General features: G+C 41.7%; 2 protein-coding genes across 6 annotated transcripts in view; one reads left to right on the top strand and one right to left on the bottom strand.

The window, feature by feature from the left end:
- The window catches only part of ORMDL1 (ORMDL sphingolipid biosynthesis regulator 1), a 410807-nt gene extending 406438 nt beyond the window's left edge, over nt 1-4369 (bottom strand). Inside the window, exon 1 of the mRNA XM_056533921.1 lies at nt 4174-4369. The gene's annotated coding sequence lies outside the window, so the exon portion shown is untranslated. The remainder of the gene's footprint in view (nt 1-4173) is intronic.
- Nucleotides 1-20755, top strand: part of PMS1 (PMS1 homolog 1, mismatch repair system component) — a 666172-nt gene that overhangs the window by 116303 nt on the left and 529114 nt on the right. For 4 of the 5 annotated variants that reach the window (XM_056533911.1, XM_056533910.1, XM_056533913.1 and 1 more), the window contains exon 2: nt 5883-6028. In XM_056533911.1, the coding sequence (XP_056389886.1) occupies nt 5897-6028 (132 nt within the window). In that variant the 5' untranslated portion in view covers nt 5883-5896. Of the gene's footprint in view, nt 1-2607; nt 2701-5882; nt 6029-20755 lie in introns of all 5 variants that reach the window. The other variant, XM_056533915.1, reaches the window with a different exon arrangement.

The following is a 20755-nucleotide window of genomic DNA, read 5'->3' as shown; positions in this document are numbered from 1 at the left end:
TAGAAGTAATTTACAAAACTTTCTGGAGCCAGTTGATGTATATAAAAAAAAAGTTTTTTCCTGGAATACCCCTTTATTGGCGTACAAGTTTGTTTGGGCCACCATCAAATTGACAAAGTCCTCACTGAAAAAAAAGTAAAAAAGTCAATTTCAGTGAGGACTGTGGTGTCAATTTGGATTCCTGGGCATCCAGCAAACCCAGGAATCAGTGGCGCATAATCGTCTGGAACTGGGGTCCAGACGGGTCACCTATAGGGGGTACAGGGAAACTTGTACGGTGGACAGGGAACATTGTGCGGGGTACAGGGCTACTAGTTTGGGGGACAAGACTACTAGTTTGGGGGGCCTCTACTGGCTGTGCCCTGCGGCGGACATGCCGCCGCCTTCTAGGGGGCTGATCATCAGTAGATGATGATGAAGAGGAAAAAAATTAGGAAGCTGGGATTTTCCTCTTCTCCATCACTGACCGATTTAGTATCGGAGGCAAGTATGGCGTATGCCTCCTCTACTGAAAACATTCTACTGGCCATTTCATTTTTTTTGGGGGGGGGGGGGGGCAGGGGGTTGTAAGTGTGTGTGTGTGTGTGTGTGTGTGTGTGTGTGTGTGTGCGTAGTGTTTTTTGTAATTTATTTGTGAGAAGTGTAGGTGTAGTGTAGTGATTTTTGTAACTGTAAAGAACAGTGGCTGATGGCACGGACCGCAAACACCCTGTAAAAAAAAAAAAAAATGGGGGTAAAAAAAAATCTGGAAAAAAAAAACCACACTAACAAAAAAAAAAAAAAAAAAGAATGCCCGCACCTAAAAAAAACAAAAACAAACTACACAGGGGCAGGCTGCAGCAGCAAAATGCACTGATGGGTCACCTAGACCCACAGACCATTGCTGCTGCAGACCATCTAACTATCCCTACCTGTACTACAGCTCACTCTAACTCGCCAACGATCCGGACACAGGATGCAGCTGCCGCGCACCTCCCGCCCCACTGTAAGATCGCCGCACCTATACCCGCCTCAATCGCTGCACCTACACCCGCCGCAGCTGCCACAGAACTCCTTCTCCGCTCCCTGCCCGGACTCGAGTGAGCGGGCAAAGCAGGGGAAGGAGTAATTCAAATGAAATTACTGTGCTGTCATTGGTTGGTTGCTCCAATGACAGCACAGTAATGAATGCATCACCAATGACAATGATCGGAGGAGTGGCAACCCTGCCACCTCCTTCCTTCACTGCATGATGATTGGTGCTGTCTCGGACAGCACCAATCTTCATTTATTCTAGGGTCCCCCGGTCACTAGGGACCCGAAAACGAGCGGAATCGCTGCGATTAGACGGTAAGAAGTTCCGTCCAATCGCAGCGATCGATTTTACAGGAGAGGGTAAAATCCCCCTTGGGCGATGTGGGAAGATGGCTACTGTTAGAAAACAGCAGTCATCTTCACCCGATCACCGCGTCTCCCGACGTGGTGATCCAAAACAGTCAGGATGTAAATGAACGCGGGATGTACCCCTGAGCCAGGACGTACATTTGTCCGTGGTGGTTATGGGGTAAGGGAACTTTTATATGCAATTCAGATTGCTTACACTGAGTAATGCTGTGCTGTTGCATAGCATTGCTCAATGGTTATCGGTGATCTACTAGTAGAGCCTGGCTCAGCAGGCTCTATCAGCAGATGGGAGCTGGGACCAACACAGAGCAGGTGACAGGACCTCTGACAGGGGAGCAGACTGATTGGACCCCAGCATACATGTTGCGGCGTAGCCAGTCAGTTTGGGGGGGACAGTGATTGCGGCACTTAAGAGGTTAATGAAAAAGAACAGCATTGACTGTAAGTGCGCGGCTGCTGACAGCTCCTGCACTTGCTTGATAGTTGGTCTGCTGCTCAGAATGTAAGTGTACTTCCTGGTGCATAAAGTACCAGGGCACCAAGACGTATATTTACATCCAATGGGAGAGATTTAATAAAACCTGTACAGAGGATAAGTTGACCAGTTGTCCATAGCGACCTATCAAATCGTTTCTTTGTTTTTTTAAAAAGGCCTCTAAAACATGAAAAATTCAATCTGATTGGTTGCTATGGGCAACTGCTCCACTTTTCCTCTGCACAGGTCTTTGCTCTTAAGGGGTTATCATTCTGATAATACACTGTAACAAAAACCTCCTTATGTCCCTATCATCATAACACACTGTAAAAAATCTCCTCTTGTAATCTTAATATTGGGGTGACACACTATAACAAACCCCCTCCTCATTTAATCTCCCTGCTACTGGGGTGACACACTATAACAAACCTCCTCCTCTTGTAATCTCCTTACTTCTGGGGTGACACACTGTAACAAACCTTCTCCTCGTGTAATCTCCTTACTACTGGGGTGATACAATGTAACAAACTTCCTCATGTCCACATGTAATTACCTTACTACTGTGGTGACACACTGTATCAAACCCCTCCTCATATAATTACTCTACTGCTGTGGTGACACACTGTAACAAATCTCCTTCCATGTAATTACCTTACTGGAGTGACATATGATCTCTCCTTCAGTTCAGCCCCGCCTCCTCCACAGCATCACACAGGTCCTTTAGCCACGATCTTTTCTCTCCTCCACAGCTAAGCTGCGCCCCCAACGTGATGGTGACATCATCACAAGTCCTACATCTCCAGAATCTAGCAGTCCAGGCCAGGGGAGGAGACAGAGGAAGGGTAAGAATAATTCTGAGGTCGGTCCTGCATGACTAATGTAACAGTGATGTCGTTCCTCCTCTGGAAAAAGCAAAAGCCGTTCCTGTGCGTTCCTGCAGGACTTGAGCCCTGGGTATCCCTCCAGAAACATTAACCCGGTTACAAATCTTTGTGTCGTCAACAAAAAGACACATCTTACCATTGAGAAATTCTGCAATATCACTGATAAAGATGTTAAACAAAATGGGTCCTAGTACAGATAACTGGGGTACCCCACTTATAACAAAAGTCTGGAGTGTGATGGCCATAAGGGAGCCCAGGGGAATAGCCGGAGAAAAATTACTGCAAGCACAGACTTTTTATCCTGCTATTCCCGTCAAAAATAAAACGGCGCCCTGCAGCCCCCATAATAGTAAATGAGAGCCGCCTGGACCAGTTGTTGCCTGTTGCTCCCCGTCACAAGAATGGGCATTAAAGTCACAAAAAAAAAAAAAAAGACACCTTAACATCCATTCTCAACGGTGAGCAACAGCAGTGTGAAAGGGGCCTTACTCTGTAAATACACATACATCATATACATACTGGCTCCCTAGCTGCGGTCCTTTTCTTTCATTTTCTTCTGTAAAAACTGTACAGAAGTATTTATTGAAGTAGTTGGCTAGTCCATTATCTTCTTTTACATTCCTTCCTCTGTTTTTAATTGTCATTCCTGGTTTAATTTCCTTTTTAATTTATATATCTTATCTTCTTTTTTTCACTAAGCTACTTTCTCTTCTGCTTTAGAAGCTATTTTACCTTGCTTGGCCTCTTTATGCCTAATTTTATAGATTCCTCTCTCTTCATTGCTCCCTAAAGGTATTTGTTCTTCTGCAAATTAATCTACAGCAAAGAAGGCTTAAAGGGGTACTTCAGTGACATTTTTTTTTTTACATAAACTGGTGCAAGGACATTAAACAGATTTGTAAATTACTTATATTTAAAAATGTTAACCCTTCCAGTACTTATCAGCTGCTGTTTGCTCCAGAGGAAGTTCTTTTCTTTTTGAATTTACTTTCTTTCTGACTACAGTGCTTTCTGCTGACACCTATGTACATGTCAGGAACTGTCCAGAGCAGGAGAGGTTTGCTATGGGGATTTGCTCCTACTCTGGACAGTTCCTAAAATGGTCAGAGGTGTCAGCAGAGAGCATTGTGGTCAGACAGAAAGGAAATTCAAAAAGAAAAGAACTTTTTGTGTAACATACAGCAGCTGATAAGTACTGGAATGGGTAAGATTTTTAAATAGAAGTAATTTAAAAATCTGTTAAACTTTCTGGCACCAGTTGATTTAAAAAAGTTATTTTTCACCGAAGTACCCCTTTAAGATTCATTTGCAGGAGAACAAATACCTTTAGGGATTAACAGAGGTGCTAACCCAGCAGAGTGCAGATGGACGCAGAGGAGTGAAAGAACGGACATTATGGGTCCACCTCATTTGCCAGACAAGAAATCTTACCAATCCTGTAGCTGCTGCGCCGGAAATCCCATCTGAGATTTAGTGTGCACTCCTCTGCTCATTTCTTATGCTCCCCCATCCGGTCTGTGTCCAACTACCATTATTCCAGATACTTGAGAGGTTGTATAATATGTACTTTGTAGTGATGCAGTCATGCTTGGCTTTATGTTATGATCACCATGGGGGAGATTTATCAAAACCTGTGCAGAGGAAAACTTGCCCAGTTGCCCATAGCAACCAATCAGATTGCTTCTTTCATTTTGCAAAGGCCTTGTTAAAAATGAAAGAAGCGATCTGATTGGTTGCTATGGGCAACTGGGCAACTTTTCCTCTGCACAGGTTTTGATAAATCTCCCCCCCATATTGAGAGAATTGTAGACAACAGTATTTGGCAATTTGTAGGGGAGTGCCCCTGGGTGAGATTCATTGTTTTTTGGGGCAATTTTTAAATGGTTTTAGAGAGCTGTCTGTTTGTATGTTGTGCATTATATAATTTAATGAAGATTTAGTACTATATTGATATGGTGTTCTCTAATTGTAGTGTTTTTCTCTTTCTCTGTTATGGTACTTAGGCAGCACCCACTTCTGACTCCTTGGTTGAGCCACCCACTTTTTTGTAAACCTATTGATGAAGTACATTTACATCATGGGTTGTTAGGCAGAAGGATGTTATTTTATTTTTTTAAATAAAGATGCCCAGGGTTTGACTAAGGAAACCTGGGTCTTCCATGCCAGGATTTTGGGAGCTCAGCCTTCAGAATGACAGCTAGGCACCCACTGTCGCTCCTGGTATATTAACCCTTTTATTCTGGGGTCAAATCATAATTGCTCAATGTAAGTAGTGTTTGTATGCTGCTTACTCCTTTCTGCTTCCCAGCCACATGATTTCTGATTGCTGTCAAAGTCTCCTTTTGGGACTAGTAAAAAGTTAAAGAAGTTGTCCAGTGAAACACTAATTATCCTTTATCTATACAATATGGGATATGTATCTGCTATGGGATACTAGGATCTCCAGAAAGGGGCACTGACTCTCAGAGTATTTGCAGCAGATGAGACAGGCTTCATTGATTTCTATGGAAGTGCCAAAGATACCCGAATACAGCCATCTGCGGCACATCCATGATGCGCATAAAGCCAGAGCCCTGTTGTAGAGGTCTCTGGGGGTCCCAGCAGTTGGGATAAGTTGACTTTTTTACTGGACAACCTCTTTAAAGTATATAAAATGAAAAGTAATACCCACGCCAATCACTGATGTGAGAGTAATGAGGTTTTCTAGCATATTCAGCAAGGAGGCAGGCTGGCGGAGGAATATTGATGAGGCAGGGGAGCTGGGTTTGCTGGCTCCCAGCCTTCATTGCGCACAGAAGCGCAATAGCCATGGATAGATAAACCACCAGAAAACAGGACTTTCTTAACTAATAAAAGTAAGCGAACCATCTTTTTAAAGCTCCCTCCATACACACACTAAACCCCAGTATACTGGATTAAGTGCAAGGTAATGATCTGTCAAATCATATTTTTCCCTTTATTTGCAAAAATAAAAAGTTAATAATAATGGCATTAAAAATTATAACTTGTCCTTCAAAATATAGGCCCTCATATGGCTTTGTCAGCATAAAAATATGTCATGGCACCTGGACAGTGGTCGAATGAAAAAAAAAGCTTAGGCATTAATGCCCATGGTTAAAATGTGTGCTTTTGCCTTACAGTTCTCCTGCTAAAGATGCACCAGTTGCCTTCATCCACGGTTCGTCTGCTGTCTAGCTCCCAAGTGATAACAGCGGTGGTCAGTGTTGTTAAAGAACTTGTAGAGAATTCATTAGATGCATTCGCCTCAAATATTGAAGTGAGACTGGTAAGTTATTTACTCTGAGCCTATGTTTACTGGCATAAAAATATAGAATGTTTAGATGTTTACAGCTGACTTATTAGCTTTTGTGATGTGTTAATATGTATGTGTCTATTTGAATAAATACTTGGATGCTCCATGAAATAGTGAAACATCATCTGCCTCTCTACTATGACAACATTCGTATAGAGGGCCTTTCATAGCTGGACTGAATGACACACTAAAACAGAACAAACTGACTATATCACACAAAGCTTAGAAATTATTTTAACGCGCAATTATTTTTATTGTGAGAGTGGTTTTTATTTGCGGTATGGGCACCACTTTTGCGCCGTTTTACACATTTATTTATGGCAACATGGGTGGAAGAAAACATCATCCCCGTACTCTGCACAAACGTGGTGCTCTGGCGGCGCCATATAGATGATCATATTAATTTGAAAGGGGCCTTTACTTGAGTTGGACATGTTTATAAAGAATTTAGATGAGAACAACCACAACTGGAATTTTACATCTACAATAAGTAGAGAAAAAAAAAAAAAATGTTTGACTTAGAGATCACTGCTACTTCAAATAGACTTTACTGCAATACTTTTAAGAAACCGTTTGCTAAAAATATTTTCATTAGATATAGTTACATAGTTAGTACGGTTGAAAAAAGACATACGTCCATCATGTTCAGCCAGGGAATTGAAGGGTAGGGGTGTGGCGCGATATTGGGGAAGGGATTTTATATTTCTTCATAAGCATTAATGTTATTTTGTTCCAGGAATGTATCTAACCCTGTTTTAAAGCTGTTAATTTTTCCGGCCTTGACCAATTCCTGAGGTAGACTGTTCCATAAGTTCACAGTTCTTATGGTAAAGAAGGCGTGTCGCCCCTTGAGACTAAACCTTTTCTTCTCCAGACGGAGGGAGTGCCCCCTCGTCCTTTGGGGGGGGTTTAACCTGGAACAGTTTTTCTCCATATTTTTTGTATGGGCCATTAATATATTTAATATACATTTATCATATCCCCCCTTAAACGTCTCTTCTCAAGACTAAACAATTGTAACTCCTTTAATCGCTCCTCATAGCTAAGATGTTCCATGCCCCATATCAGTTTAGTCGCGCGTCTCTGCACCCTTTCCAGCTCCACAGTGTCCCTTTTATGGACTGGTGAGCAAAACTGAACAGAATATTCCAGGTGAGGCCGTACCAATGCTTTATAAAGGGGGAGTATTATGTCCCTGTCCCTCGAGTCCATGCCTCTTTTTATACATGACCCCCCCCCCACATGTGACCCTATTTTGGAAACTACACCCCTCACAGAATTTAATAAGGGGTGTAGTGAGTATTTACACCCCACTGGCGTTTGACAGATCTTTGGAACAATGGGCTGTGCAAAGAAAAAATTACATTTTTAATTTTCACGGTCCACTGTTCCAAAAATCTGTCAGACACCTGTGGGGCGTAAATGCTCACTGTACCCCTTATTACATTACGTGAGGAGTGTAGGTTCCAAAATTGGGTCACGTGTGGGGCGGTCCATTGTTCTGGCGCTATGGGGGCTTTGTAAACACACGTCGCCTTCAATTCCGGACAAATTTTCTCTTCAAAAGCCCAATGGCGCTCCTTCTCTTCTGAGCATTGTAGTGCGCCAGCAGAACACTTAGCATCCACATATGGGGTATGTCCTTACTCAGAAGAAATGAGGTTACAAATTTTGGGGGGCTTTTTTCCTATTTTCCCTTGTGAAAATGAAAAACTTAGGGTAACACCAGCATTTTAGTGAATAGTGAAAAATTATTATTTTTTTTTCATTTTTCCATCCAACTTTGAAGAATTTTCATTAAAGACCTGTGGGGTGTTAAGGCTCACTATTCCCCTTGTTACGTTCCGTGAGGGGTGTAGTTTCCAAAATGGGGTCACATGTGGGTATTTCTTTTTTTGCGTTTATGTCAGAACCGCTGTAAAATCAGCCACCCCTGTGCAAATCACCAATTTAGGCCTCAAATGTACATAGTGCGCTCTCACTCCTGAGCCTTGTTGTGCGTCCGCAGAACATTTTACGCCCACATATGGGGTATTTCCGTACTCAGGAGTAATTGCGTTACAAATTTTGGGGGCCTATTTTTCTTTTACCGTTTGTGAAAATAAAAAGTATGGGGCAACACCAGCATGTTAGTGTAAATTTTATTTTTTTACACTAACAAGCTGGTGTGGCCCCCAACTTTTCCTTTTCATAAGAGGTAAAAGGTGAAAAAGCCCCCCAAAATTTGTAGTGCAATTTCTCCCGAGTACGGAAATACCCCATATGCGGCCATAAACTGTTTCCTTGAAATACGACAGGGCTCCGAAGTGAGAGAGCACCATGCGCATTTGAGGACTAAATTAGGGATTGCATAGGGGTGGACATAGGGGTATTCTACGCCAGTGATTCCCAAACAGGGTGCCTCCAGCTGTTGCTAAACTCCCAGCATGCCTGGACAGTCAGTGGCTGTCCAGAAATGCTGGGAGTTGTTGTTTTGCAACAGCTGGAGGCTCTGATTTGGAAACACTGCCATACAATAAGTTTTTAATTTTTATTGGGGCGGGGGGGGGGGGGGGGTGGTAGACAGTGTAAGGGGGTGTATATGTAGGGTTTTACTCTTTATTATGTGTTAGTGTAGTGTAGTGTAGTGTTTTTAGGGTACATTCGCACTGGTGTGTTACGGTGAGTTTCCCGCTAGGAGTTTGCGCTGCGGCGAAAAATTTGCCGCAGCCCAAACATGAAGTAGTAAACTTACTGTAAACCTGCCCGTGTGAATGTACCCTGTACGTTCACATGGGGGGGGGGCAAACCTCCAGCTCTTTCAAAACTACAACTCCCAGCATGTACTGACAGACCGTGCATGCTGGGAGTTGTAGTTTTGCAACAGCTGGAGGCACACTGGTTGGAAAACGATCAGTTAGGTTCTGTTATCTAACTCAGTATTTTCCAACCAGTGTGCCTCCAGCTGTTGCAAAACTACAACTCCCAGCATGTACTGATCACCAAAGGGCATGCTGGGAGATGTAGTTATGCAACAGCTGGAGGTACGCAACTACAACTCCCAGCATGCCGAGACAGCTGTTTAGCCATGCTGGGATTTGCAGTTTTCCAACATCTGGAGGGCTACAGTTTTAGAGAACACTGCAAAGTGATCTCCAAACTGTGACCCTCCAGATGTTGCAAAACTACAAATCCCAGCATACCCAGACAGCAAACAGCTGTTTGGGCAAGCTAGGAGTTGTAGTTTTGCAAGATCTGGAGGGATACATATAGTGGTCTCAAACTGTAGCCCTCCAGATGTTGCAAAGCTACATATTCCAGCATGCCCAAACAGCTGGTGGTCTCTAGTGGTCTCAGACTGTACCCTCCAGATGTCGCTAGGCAACTCACCGGCTCCCGTAGGATCCAGCCGCACAACGTCGCCGCCCGCCGATCTCCCTGTCGGGTTTCCCAGTCCTTCCCCGCCTATTGTCGGTGGGCAGGACTAGGAAAACGAAAGTTAACCCCCCCCGCCCCCGATCTGCTATTGGTGGGCGCGTCGATAGGAGGGGTGGCACCCCTGCCACCTCACTCCTATACCTTCAGAGGGATTGTGGGTGTCATGGACAACCGCGATCCCCCTTCTATTCCGGGTCACCATTGACCCGTAATGACCCGGAATCGCTCAAATCGCAAGTGTGAATTTACTTGCGATTTGCCGCGATCTCCGACATGGGGGGGGGGGTCTGATGACACCCCTGGGCATTTGCACGGCATGCCATTCCGATCTCCGCCCGGCGAGCGGCGGAGACCGGAATGACTTGGGACGTATGCATATGTCCTGGGTCCTTTAGTACCAGGGTCCCAAGACGTATGCATACGTCTTGGGCCCTGAACAAGTTAATTAGTATATGTTATCTGCACATGAGGATCTATTACATCTATCACAAATGTGCACTGCTTGATAATGACCTGGTAAGCTGGTTCAAATGTTGCTGCTTTTCTTTTTGTAACACTTGTTCTTGCATTATGGAATAAATCACTTTTTGCATTTTTTTAACCTTTGTGTGCTGCGGGGAAAACCCTTTTGTGTATCCAAGTGTGGAGTTTGCTGACCCTACTCCTGAACCTGCTTTGCACCTTACACTTTTCTTAATTTGGACTGATAGTGCTGCTTTTCTACATTTTTTATATGTAGACTTATATACAAGAAAAACGTCCGGCATTCGGAGTGCCGGACGTTTTTCTTGTTTGACTTCTACTGAGCCGGGAGCGGTACCGGTGTCCGTAGCACGAGATCGTGCAGTGGACGCGAGAGTGGTGAGCAGCCTTGCTTTGTCTGCACTTAGTAGACTTATATACATATAGATAAATCTATAAATAGATATATATATTTATAAATATACATATAATTGGGAATTTTGCTATCCTTGGTGACAGCAAATTTTGATTTTAATAAAGACAAGACGCAAGCATTATGCTTATTCAACTTCTTTACTGGCTCTGCAGCAAATAGATACTGAATGTATTAGAGAAAAAAAAAATTACATATGAAATGCATGTAAACATAGGAACTAGGGTGCAACCTATAGTGCTGTATAACACAACCAATCAGTCCACAGCTTTTGTTATAAAGGTAATTGGCACACAGGTAAATTCCTTCTTCTTTGCTGTGAACCAGAAGAAAAACGAGTAGCTTGAATGGCAAATTTATAGGAACGGTAAAAGAATCTCAGATAAACTCTTAAAGATGAACTCTTTACATCATCCAGTTATAGATGGAGGTGCAGATGATAATCACGAAGGTATCATTGTGGAGCTGTTGGAACAAAAGAAATATAAATTACAGGGAAGGTTTCCAAATAAGGGAGGGATAATACTCGCGTCTTGTCTAAATCTAAATTTTCTGTCACCAAGGATAGGAAAATTCCCAATTTTAAGGCAAGACAAGATGCTCATATTATGCTAGTTTAAAGCTAGGCATATAAAATAATTTACATTAAAATAAATAAGATATCTATCTATGAACAAGTAAAACTATAATAAAACTATAGAGACACGAGACTCAGGTCTAAAGTAGAAGGTTTTATGAGTAGAATCAGAAGACCAATTGGCAGCTTTTAACAAATCAGAGAGAGAAAGACCTGATTGGAAGATTTTAGTAGAAACGGCTCCTCTGGTGGAATGAGTGCCAAATTTAGAAATATCAATACCTGCCATGTCCATGGTCTGTCTGACCCATCTAGCAACAGTGGGTGAAGAAACAGGAGCGTGGGGTTTGCAGAAAGAAATAAGTAATTGAGAAGAGGATGGAAGTCTAAGGGATTCAATTCAGGATTCGTAACAACGAAGGCAACGAACTACACTGAGTTTATCATGATAAGGAAAAGATGGATAAAAACTGAATGAACATTAGTCTTTGTACAACGGAAGATGGAAAAAAGAACTCCTTGATGAGTAAATTGCCTGCGGGAGATATCCAGGGATCAGACATCAGAAATGCGTTTAATTGAAGTGAATCATTGTCATCCCAAGAGGTGAACATAATTAGGATGAGATTACCTTCCTAAGTGGAAGAATATTTAGGCAAAGGGGGTCGCCTAAAGCGAATATCCTTGAGTAACTGAAAGATTAAAGGATGTTTGCCGATAGGAAGAGAATCGATAGGGAGATGTTTGGACGAAATTACAGAACGATAAAGATTTGTAGTTCTATAGGCTTTACCCTAGTCATAAGATGCCGAAAGGAAATTCAAGATGTGAGGGATAGATGCTCATAAGGAATCCAAATCCTATTGATTGCACCAACGAATCCAAAGTCCCAAGGCTCATCTGTAAGCTGCTCTGGTACCCGGGGACCAGGCATCTGGCAGGATGTCTTAAGTTGATTGAGAAAATTGAAGGTTCGGTCTTGTTTGCCTGAGATCAACCTGGCGACAAGAGATAATTGATTGGATAGAATTAAAGGATGGCAATTTCCTTGAGGGTCTAGAAGAAGATGAGGGAAAGATGGAAGAATTTGTGGGAAATCGATGAGTAGATTCAGTATTTAAGGAAACCAGGATTAGGTTGGCTAAAGTGATCTTCTGAATTGTTGCTTGGAAAAGAACTCGAGGAATGAGGTTGAATGGAGGAAACGCGTAAAGTATTTTCCGTGTCCAAGATTGAAGGAAAGCCTCTGGATCCAGACGCCAACTGAAGAACAGAGGAAGTTTTGTATTGAGACGTGACGCGAAGAGGTCCAAGTGAAGAGGACCCCATACAATGTTGATCATCTGAAAAATTGGAGGATGAAGTCTCAAATTGCTGGCATCCGTCAGATAGGGGGAATACCAATCCGCTATGGAGTTGGAAATTCCTGGAAGATATTCCGCTTTGAGGACAATGTTCTTGTCCAGACAGAAATGCCAAAAATCCTTGACAAAATCTTCAAGAATTTTGGAATTCGTACCTCCCTAGTGATTGATGTATTGGACTGCATAAAAGTTGTCTATGCGTAGGAAGATACAACAGTGGGAAGAATTTTTTGCAAAACTCTTTTAAGGCAAAAAATCCTGCTAAGAGTTCTAGGCAATTTATGTGTAAAAGGGATTCTGAGGGAGACCATTTCCCTCCGGTAGAAAGGTGACCACAGTGAGCGCCCCAGCCTGAAAACTTGCGTCGGATTCTATAATGATATCCGGATTCGGATGAAAAATCGCTTTTTCATTCCAGGATTCTATGTGGGAAAGCCACCAAAGAAGTTCTTCTCTGGCTTCGGAAGAGAGAAGAATCTCGTCTGAATAGCCGAAGCCTTCTCTTAAGTGGCAAAGTTTCAAGCATTGGAAAGCTCTGTAGTGGAGAGGAGCAGGAAAAATGGCCTGAATTGAGGATGGAAGGAGACCCACTATGCGAGCTATCGTTCTCAGAGATATCAGATCTTTGCGGAGAACTTGACGAATCTCTTTCTGAATGGTTTTCAATTTCCTGGGAGGAAGGCTCAGAGTGGTCGATTGGGTATTGATCATGAAACCCAGGAATTCCATTTCTTGCGATGGAATAAGAACCGATTTTTTGAAGTTGATGAGAAATCCCAGTTGGGTTAGGAGGGATAAAGTCCATTCCATGTGGAGTGATAGAAGATCTTTTGAATGCGCCATGAGAAGAATGTCGTCGAGATATATGATAAGACGAAGCCCGCTACTTCTGAGGGAAGCAACTACTGGTTTGAGAAGTTTTGTGAAGCACCAGGGTGCTGATGAGAGGCCAAATGGGAGGCAAGTGAATTGCCATTTTTGGTTGTTTCACAGAAATTGAAGGAAAATCTGGGATGAAGGATGGATCAGAACTGTGAGGTAAGCATCCTTCAAGTCTATTTTTACAAGCCAATCCTCTTTTAACCCCTTAAGGACTTAGGACGTATGAGTATGTCCTAAGTCCGGTCCCTGTCTATAACGCCGGGACCCCGCATCATAGCAGGATGGTCGAGGTGTCTATTCACAGCCCGGATCCGCGGCTAATAGCGCACGGCCGCGATCGTTCGGCCACGCGCTATTAACCCTTCCGATGCGGCGCTCAAAGCTGAGCGCTGCATCGAAAGTGAAAGTAAATGTTTCCCGGCTGCTCAGTCGGGCAGATCGGAGTCATAAAATCGCGATGCCCCGATCAGCTACCCGGAGAGAAGAAGGTCCCTACCTTCTTCCGTCTGCGTCCCGGCTCTGATTGATTGCTCCATGCCTGAGTTACAGGCTGGAGCAATCAACCGCCAATTACACAGCTTGTTGCCATGCAACGGCAAGGCAACAATCTGTGTATGCAACCAGCAAAAAAAAGTTAACCCTTTCAGGTATTCCCTTCTGAATTAAAAGTTTAAATCACTCTGCATTTCCTAGTAACAAAATAAAACAGTGTAAATAAAAATAAACATATGTGGTATCACCGCGTGCGGAAATGTCCAAATTATAAAAATATACTGCTTTTAAAACCGCACGTTCAATGGCGTAAGCGCCAAAAAATTCCAAAGTCCAAAATAGCGCATTTTTGATCACTTTTTGTACCACAAAAAAAGTGAATAAAAAGTGATCAAAAAGTCTGATCAGAACAAAAATGGTACCGCTAAAAACTTCAGATCACGGAGCAAAAAATTAGCCCTCATAGTGCCCTGAAAACAGAAAAATTAAAAAGTTATAGGGTTCAGAAAATGACAATTTTAAACGTATAAATTTTCCTGCATGTATTTATGATTTTTTTCTGAAGTAATACAAAATCAAACCTATACAAGTAGGGTATCATTTTAACCATATGGACCTACAGATAAAGACAATTTTTTTCCATTTCGCTGTGGATTTTTCGGTAAAATGACTAATGTCACTGTAAAGTAGAATTGGTCGCGCAAAAAATAAGCCATAATACAGATTTTTAGGTGCAAAATTGAAAAGGTTATTATTTTTTATAGGCAAGGAGGAAAAAATGAAATGCAAAAACGTGAAATCGCTCAGTCCTTAAGGGGTTAATAAGATGTCTCTTATGAGGTGAATACCCTCCATTCTGAAGTGGCGATATACCACCATGTTGTTGAGAATTTTTAGATTGATGACAGGTCTTTGACCTCCATCTTTCTTCTTGACCAAGAAGAGATTGCTCAGCAATCCCGTAGAATGTATCGGAACAGTGACAATTGCCCTTTTTGAAAAAAGTTATTTATTTCCAGATCTATGCCCATCGACAAAGGTTTGCCGAAACGCCGCATTGGGGTGGTGTCGCTCTGGTGTCCTGTGCCTGCTTTACTATTATGTATGGCTAAGTATATACATGTGATTATGTGTCCTTGGACTATTTGCACCATAACTTTGTTTACATCTGTTTGCTGCCATGTATATGTTGTATGGTAGTCTTCCTATGTACTATGCACTAGGCACTTTCTAGAGGATACTCGAGTGACACCCTTGTTTGATCCTTCTCTCCCCCCCGGTTGTATATTCTCCTATTGTTTAATGTAATGGGATTATCAATAAATTTTTTACCATTTCTTATTAAATTTAACAAGTGACTCCAGTTTTTCTTTTTGTGCCCAGAGCGGGGATGGTAGATCAGGGAAGGATCAAAAAAATGCATCCCCTGAATCATCTATATTAGTGTCTTCGTGTGTCACAGGGTCCTCGTGGTCATCACCACTTTCCTCTGAGAAATATGTTATATCCTTAACATCCTGTATATCCGAATCAGCCGATTCTTTTGAGAAAGTATCTCTGTAGGAGTCGGGTTTAGATCTGTAGGCGGACTTTTTTGCCCTAAAAGATTGGACTTCCTCGCGGGCTGAGGGTGTTACATGTTGTGGGTTAGAACCACTGGCAATATGAAAGTCGGTATTTTGAGGAATAGAAATATTATGTTGGGATTCAAACTGAAGCTTTGGGACCTTTGATGAGTGATGGCCACCAGAAATGTGGCGTTTTTAACTTTTAGCCTTTTTTGGACCTTGAAGTCCTTTGGCTAGGTCCGAAACCGACTCTTGGGGAGACCAATATAAGTCTGACGGAGTGGTAGGTTGCACAACTCCAGAACTTTTGGGGTTAATATGTTGCAATGCCATACTAATAGATTTTGAAATGGACTCTTGCAATACAGAAATTGCTGACTGAACAGCAGAATGGACAGATCTGTTAACAGAGGTGTCCACAATGGATTGCATGCGATCCTGAGAGGAAAGATCATTATCCTTTCCACAATTCTCCTCAGACATTTTAGAGAATACAGGGATAAAATAGAATATATAGAAATCTGAGTAAAATTTATTATGGTAAATAATGAGTAATAATTATGAAATTAATTAGCAATAAAAGAATGCAGCAGCACACTGCCAGCACAAGGATATAGGTGAAACATGAATATGCAGTTAAAACATGGAGAGCTATACAGCTATGGTGTAATAGATGCAAATGTGAAACTATGAAATAGTGAGACACTTGGCTCGCAAATTTGTCTCCGCCGGCGGTCAAATAGCTTGGACCGTCCCACCGGGATAAGGTGGCCTCATTGGGACGGACCCTACACTGTGAATATGCCTCGTTGTGAACAGTTCAGTAAGCATGGCAGGGTCTGGAACATCCAAGACACCTTATATACACACCTGATAGAGGTGGGTGGGGTGCAAGGCCAACATGGAGATAGCCACTCCCCCGGCGGAGACAAATTTGCGAGCTAAGTGCCTCACTATTTCATAGTTTCACATTTGCATCTATTACACCATAGCTGTATAGCTCTCCATGTTTTAACTGCATATTCATGTTTCACCTATATCCTTGTGCTGGCAGTGTGCTGCTGCATTCTTTTGTTGCTGTATATCTAGCCTAGTAGCGTGCACCTGTAGGCCAGGTCCATATAATAGTTTGGTATCAACTAAAGTGCTGGCTGAATTCTTTGTCTCTATGAAATTAATTAGTTACATTAATGGTAAAAATTAATTAAATAAATTAAATTAGAATAATAAATGGGTTAATAAATAAATGATTAATGAATAATTAATTAATATATTAAATAATGAATTAAATAATAAATATTAAATAATGCATATTCAATTTTTTAAGTTTAAATAGGATATTTGGGAACCGTTAGCCTGAAACCACCAGGTGGCAGCCTAAGATCATGAAATAGTATGAAGAAATACAATTTAATATATATCTATGAAGACACTTGCATAGAAACACTTGTATACTGTAAGGATATGTGGAGACAATGTAGCGTGATCGGCCGAGTGACAGAAAGCCCACCGAAGTCTGACAGGAGATCACCTTACTGCCAGAAAGTCTCACGAGAGTTGCGGACGAGCTCTCGGAGAAGAAAGAAGATGGCGCCCGTGACGCAGCAAGAAAAGAGAGAAGATGGACGAACGGCAGAACAGGTAAAGTATGTTAAAGAGAGACTGGGGAGCGGGATGAATCGGGTAATGGATGTGAATAGTAAGAGGATTAAAAGGATTTGTTTAACAGAGAACTGAATGTTTAAGATAAACAGACAATTGATTGGACGCAATAAGAGATGGGAGAAAATTGTTAAAAGAAAGGGTTTCTGTATAAATAAATAAATCGGATGAATGGAGGAACCAGATAAAGAAAGAAATAATAATGACAAATAGGAGAGAAAAATATGAGGATATTGAACAAATTATGAAAAACTAATAGATTAAATATGAAAGAATAGAAATATGTAAATAAATATTTCATAAACAATAAGGGAATACAATTAAGGAAAAATTCTATAAAATTCTGTGAGAGAAATTTTTTGAAGAGCAAGTAATACTTCTCTTCACACAACTGCTGAGCAGCAAAGAAGAAGGAGTTTACCTGTGTGCCAATTACCTTTATAACCACGCTGTGGACTGATTGGTGTGTTATACAGCACTATAGGTTGCACCCTAGTTCCTATGTTTATATGCATTTCATATGTAATTTTTTTTTATCTCTAATGCATTCAGTATCTATTTGCTGCTGAGCCAGTAAAGAAGTGTAATAAGTATAATATGAGTGTCTTGTCTTGCCTTAAAATCAATTTAATTGCCTTTTTATGTAATGGACCAACACAAAAAAGGTCATATAAAAGTGAAGGAAAATATTACCTGGATTTAAAAATTATTTGTACATAAAATGATGAAAAGTGTTGAGTGCATATGAATTCAACCCTTTTACAATGAAAGTGATTGCCCGTTGTCAGTACAGAGTATCATCCTGCTCTTTGGAGGTTTTACTGTAGATATCAAGTAACATCGATAATTAGTAGTAGAGATAAGTGGGGCAAAAAAGTATTTTTAGTCACCCACCAATTGTGCAAGTTCTCCCACTTAAAAAGTTGAGTTCATCATAGGTATACCTCAACTATGAGAGGCATAATGAGGAAAAAAAAATCCATAAAATCACATCACTGATTTTTAAAGAATTTATTTGCAGATTATGGTGGAAAATAAGTATTTGGTCAATAACAAAAGTTCATCTCAATACTTTTACCCTTTGTTGGCAATGACAGAGGTCAAACGTTTTCTGTAAGTTTCCACACATTGTTGCTGGTATTTTGGCCCATTCCTCCATGCAGATCTCCTCTAGAGTAGTGATGTTTGGGGCTGTTGATGGGTAACTCGGAATTTCAACTCCCTCTAAAGGTTTTCTATGGGGTTGAGATCTGGAGACTGGCTTGGCCACTCCAGGACCTTGAAATGCTTCTTATGAAGCCACTCCTTTATTGCCCGCGTGATGTGTTTGGGATCATTGTCATGTTGAAAGACCCAGCCGCATTTCATATTCAATGCCCTTGCTGATGGAAGGTTTTCATTCAAAATCTCACGATACATGGCCCCATTCATTCTTTCCTTTACACGGATCAGTCGTTCTGGTCCCTTGGCAGAAAAACATCCCCAAAGCATGATGTTTCCACCCCCATGCTTCACAGTAAGTATGATGTTCTTTGGATGCAACTCACAATGCGTTCTCCTCCAAACACGAAGAGTTGAGTTTTTACCAAAAAGTTATACTTTGGTTTCATCTGACCATATGACATTCTCCCAATCCTCTTCTGGATCATCCAAATGCTCTCTAACAAACTTCAGAAGGGCCTGTACATGTACTGGCTTAAGCAGGGGGACATGTCTGGCACTGCATGACATGAGTCCCTGGCGGAGTAATGTGTTACTAGGTCCCCCCATGTGGTTCTGAAATTTTTGCTTACCGTTCTTGTGATCATTTTGACACCACGGGGTGAGATCTTGCATGGAGCCTTAGATTGAGGGAGATAATCATTGGTCTTGTGTGTCTTACATTTTCTAATAACTACTCCCACAGTTGATTTCTTCACATTAAGCTGCTTGCCTATTGCATATTCATTCTTCCCAGCCTGGTGCAGGTCTACAATTCTGTTGTCCTTCAACAGCTCTTTGGTCTTGGCCATAGTGGAGTTTGGAGTGTGACCGTTTAAGGTTGTGGACAATTGTCTTTTATACTGAGAACAAGTTCAAACAGGTGCCATTAATACAGGTAACGAGCAGAGGACAGAGGAAACTCTTAACCCCTTAAGGACCAAGCCCATTTTAACCTTAACCCCTTAAGGACTGAGCCCTTTATCACCTTAAGGACTGAGCCCTTTTTTGCAATTCTGACCACTGTCACTTTAAGCATTAATAACTCTGGGATGCTTTTACCGATTGTTTTGTTTCCGAGATTTTTTTCGTGACATATTCTACTTTAACACAGTGGTAAATTTTCGTTGTTACTTGCATCCTTTCTTGGTGAAGAATCCCCAAATTTCATGAAAATTTTGAAAATTTAGCATTTTTCTGACTTTGAAACTCTCTGCTTGTAAAGAAAATGAATATTCCAAATAAATTATATATTGATTCACAAATACAATATGTCTAATTTATGTTGGCATCATAAAGTTGACATGTTTTTACTTTTGGAAGACATCAGAGGTCTTCAAAGTATAGCAGCAATTTTTTCCAATTTTTCACAAAATTTTCAAAATGTTAATTTTTCAGGGACCAGTTCAGTTTCGAAGTGGATTTGAGGGGGTCTTCATATTAGAAATACCCCACAAATGACCCCATTATAAAAACTGCACCCCTCCAAGTATTCAAAATCTAAGAACAAAAGGAAAGCGCTCCTATTGTGACAACGTAACATATACGGTGTGAGATTCAAAAGCAATATTGCTCACCGAGTAGAGTTGTACTGCGACCAAGTACAACTATGGTGTAAGCGTGGAATAAACCCTTGATGGGCAAAGCTCGGCAGCCGCTCCTGGCAACACAGGTGAAGCCCTCAGACGGATCCCTCCAAGGAACAGCACAGGATAGAGCAGGCGCACACAACTCCAAAGGTAAAAACTGTTTAATTTACCCGGCATGCAACACGTTTCGTTGGATAACCAGCTTCATCAGGCATGTTGGGAATAGGGGACACTACAGATGTTTAAACAGAAACATTAACCCATACATTGCCAATGTAAAAGACAATATACAGGAAAAACGTATAAAAACACATAATAAATAGTACAAATTATAATAAAACGAATGAGGATAAAATAGTGCATAGCGGATCATGCTAACTGGCGTTCTCAATCATTTCATTTCATCCGTCAGGAAAAAGGGAACAAAGTGAGAAAATCCAGTAGGATTCTCTATTAACCTGTTAAGGACCCAGGGCGTACCTGTACGCCCTGAGTCCGCTCTAACAACGGCCGGGACCCGTGGCTAATAGCGCGCAGCATTGATCGCGCTGCTGCGCGCTATTAACCCTTTAGACGCGGCATTAAAAGTTGAACACCGCGTCTAAAATGAAAGTGAAACCATGCCGGTTAGCTCAGGGAGCTGTTCGGGATAGCCGCAGTCAAGTCGCGGCATCCCGAACAGCTTACAGGACAGCTGGAGGGTCCCTACCTGCCTCCTCGCTGTCCGGTCGCCGAATGACTGCTCAGTGTCTGAGATCCAGGCATGAGCAGTCAAGCGGCAGAATCATCGATCACTGGTTTCTTATGAGAAACCAGTGATCAATGTGAAAGATCAGTGTGTGCAGTGTTATAGGTCCCTATGGGAGCTATAACACTGCAAAAAAAAAGTGAATAAAGATCATTTAACCCCTCCCCTATTAAAAGTTTGAATCACCCCCCTTTTCCCATAAAAACAAAAAACAGTGTAAATAAAAATAAACATATGTGGTATCGCCACGTGCGGAAATGTCAGAATTATAAAAATATATAATTAATTAAACCGCACGGTCAATGG

This window comes from Hyla sarda, chromosome 8 (genome assembly GCF_029499605.1).
Source record: "Hyla sarda isolate aHylSar1 chromosome 8, aHylSar1.hap1, whole genome shotgun sequence".
NCBI classification, from domain to species: domain Eukaryota; kingdom Metazoa; phylum Chordata; class Amphibia; order Anura; family Hylidae; genus Hyla; species Hyla sarda.
The sequence above is the reverse complement of the archived record's forward strand: the minus strand, read 5'-3'. Positions and strand labels throughout refer to the sequence as shown.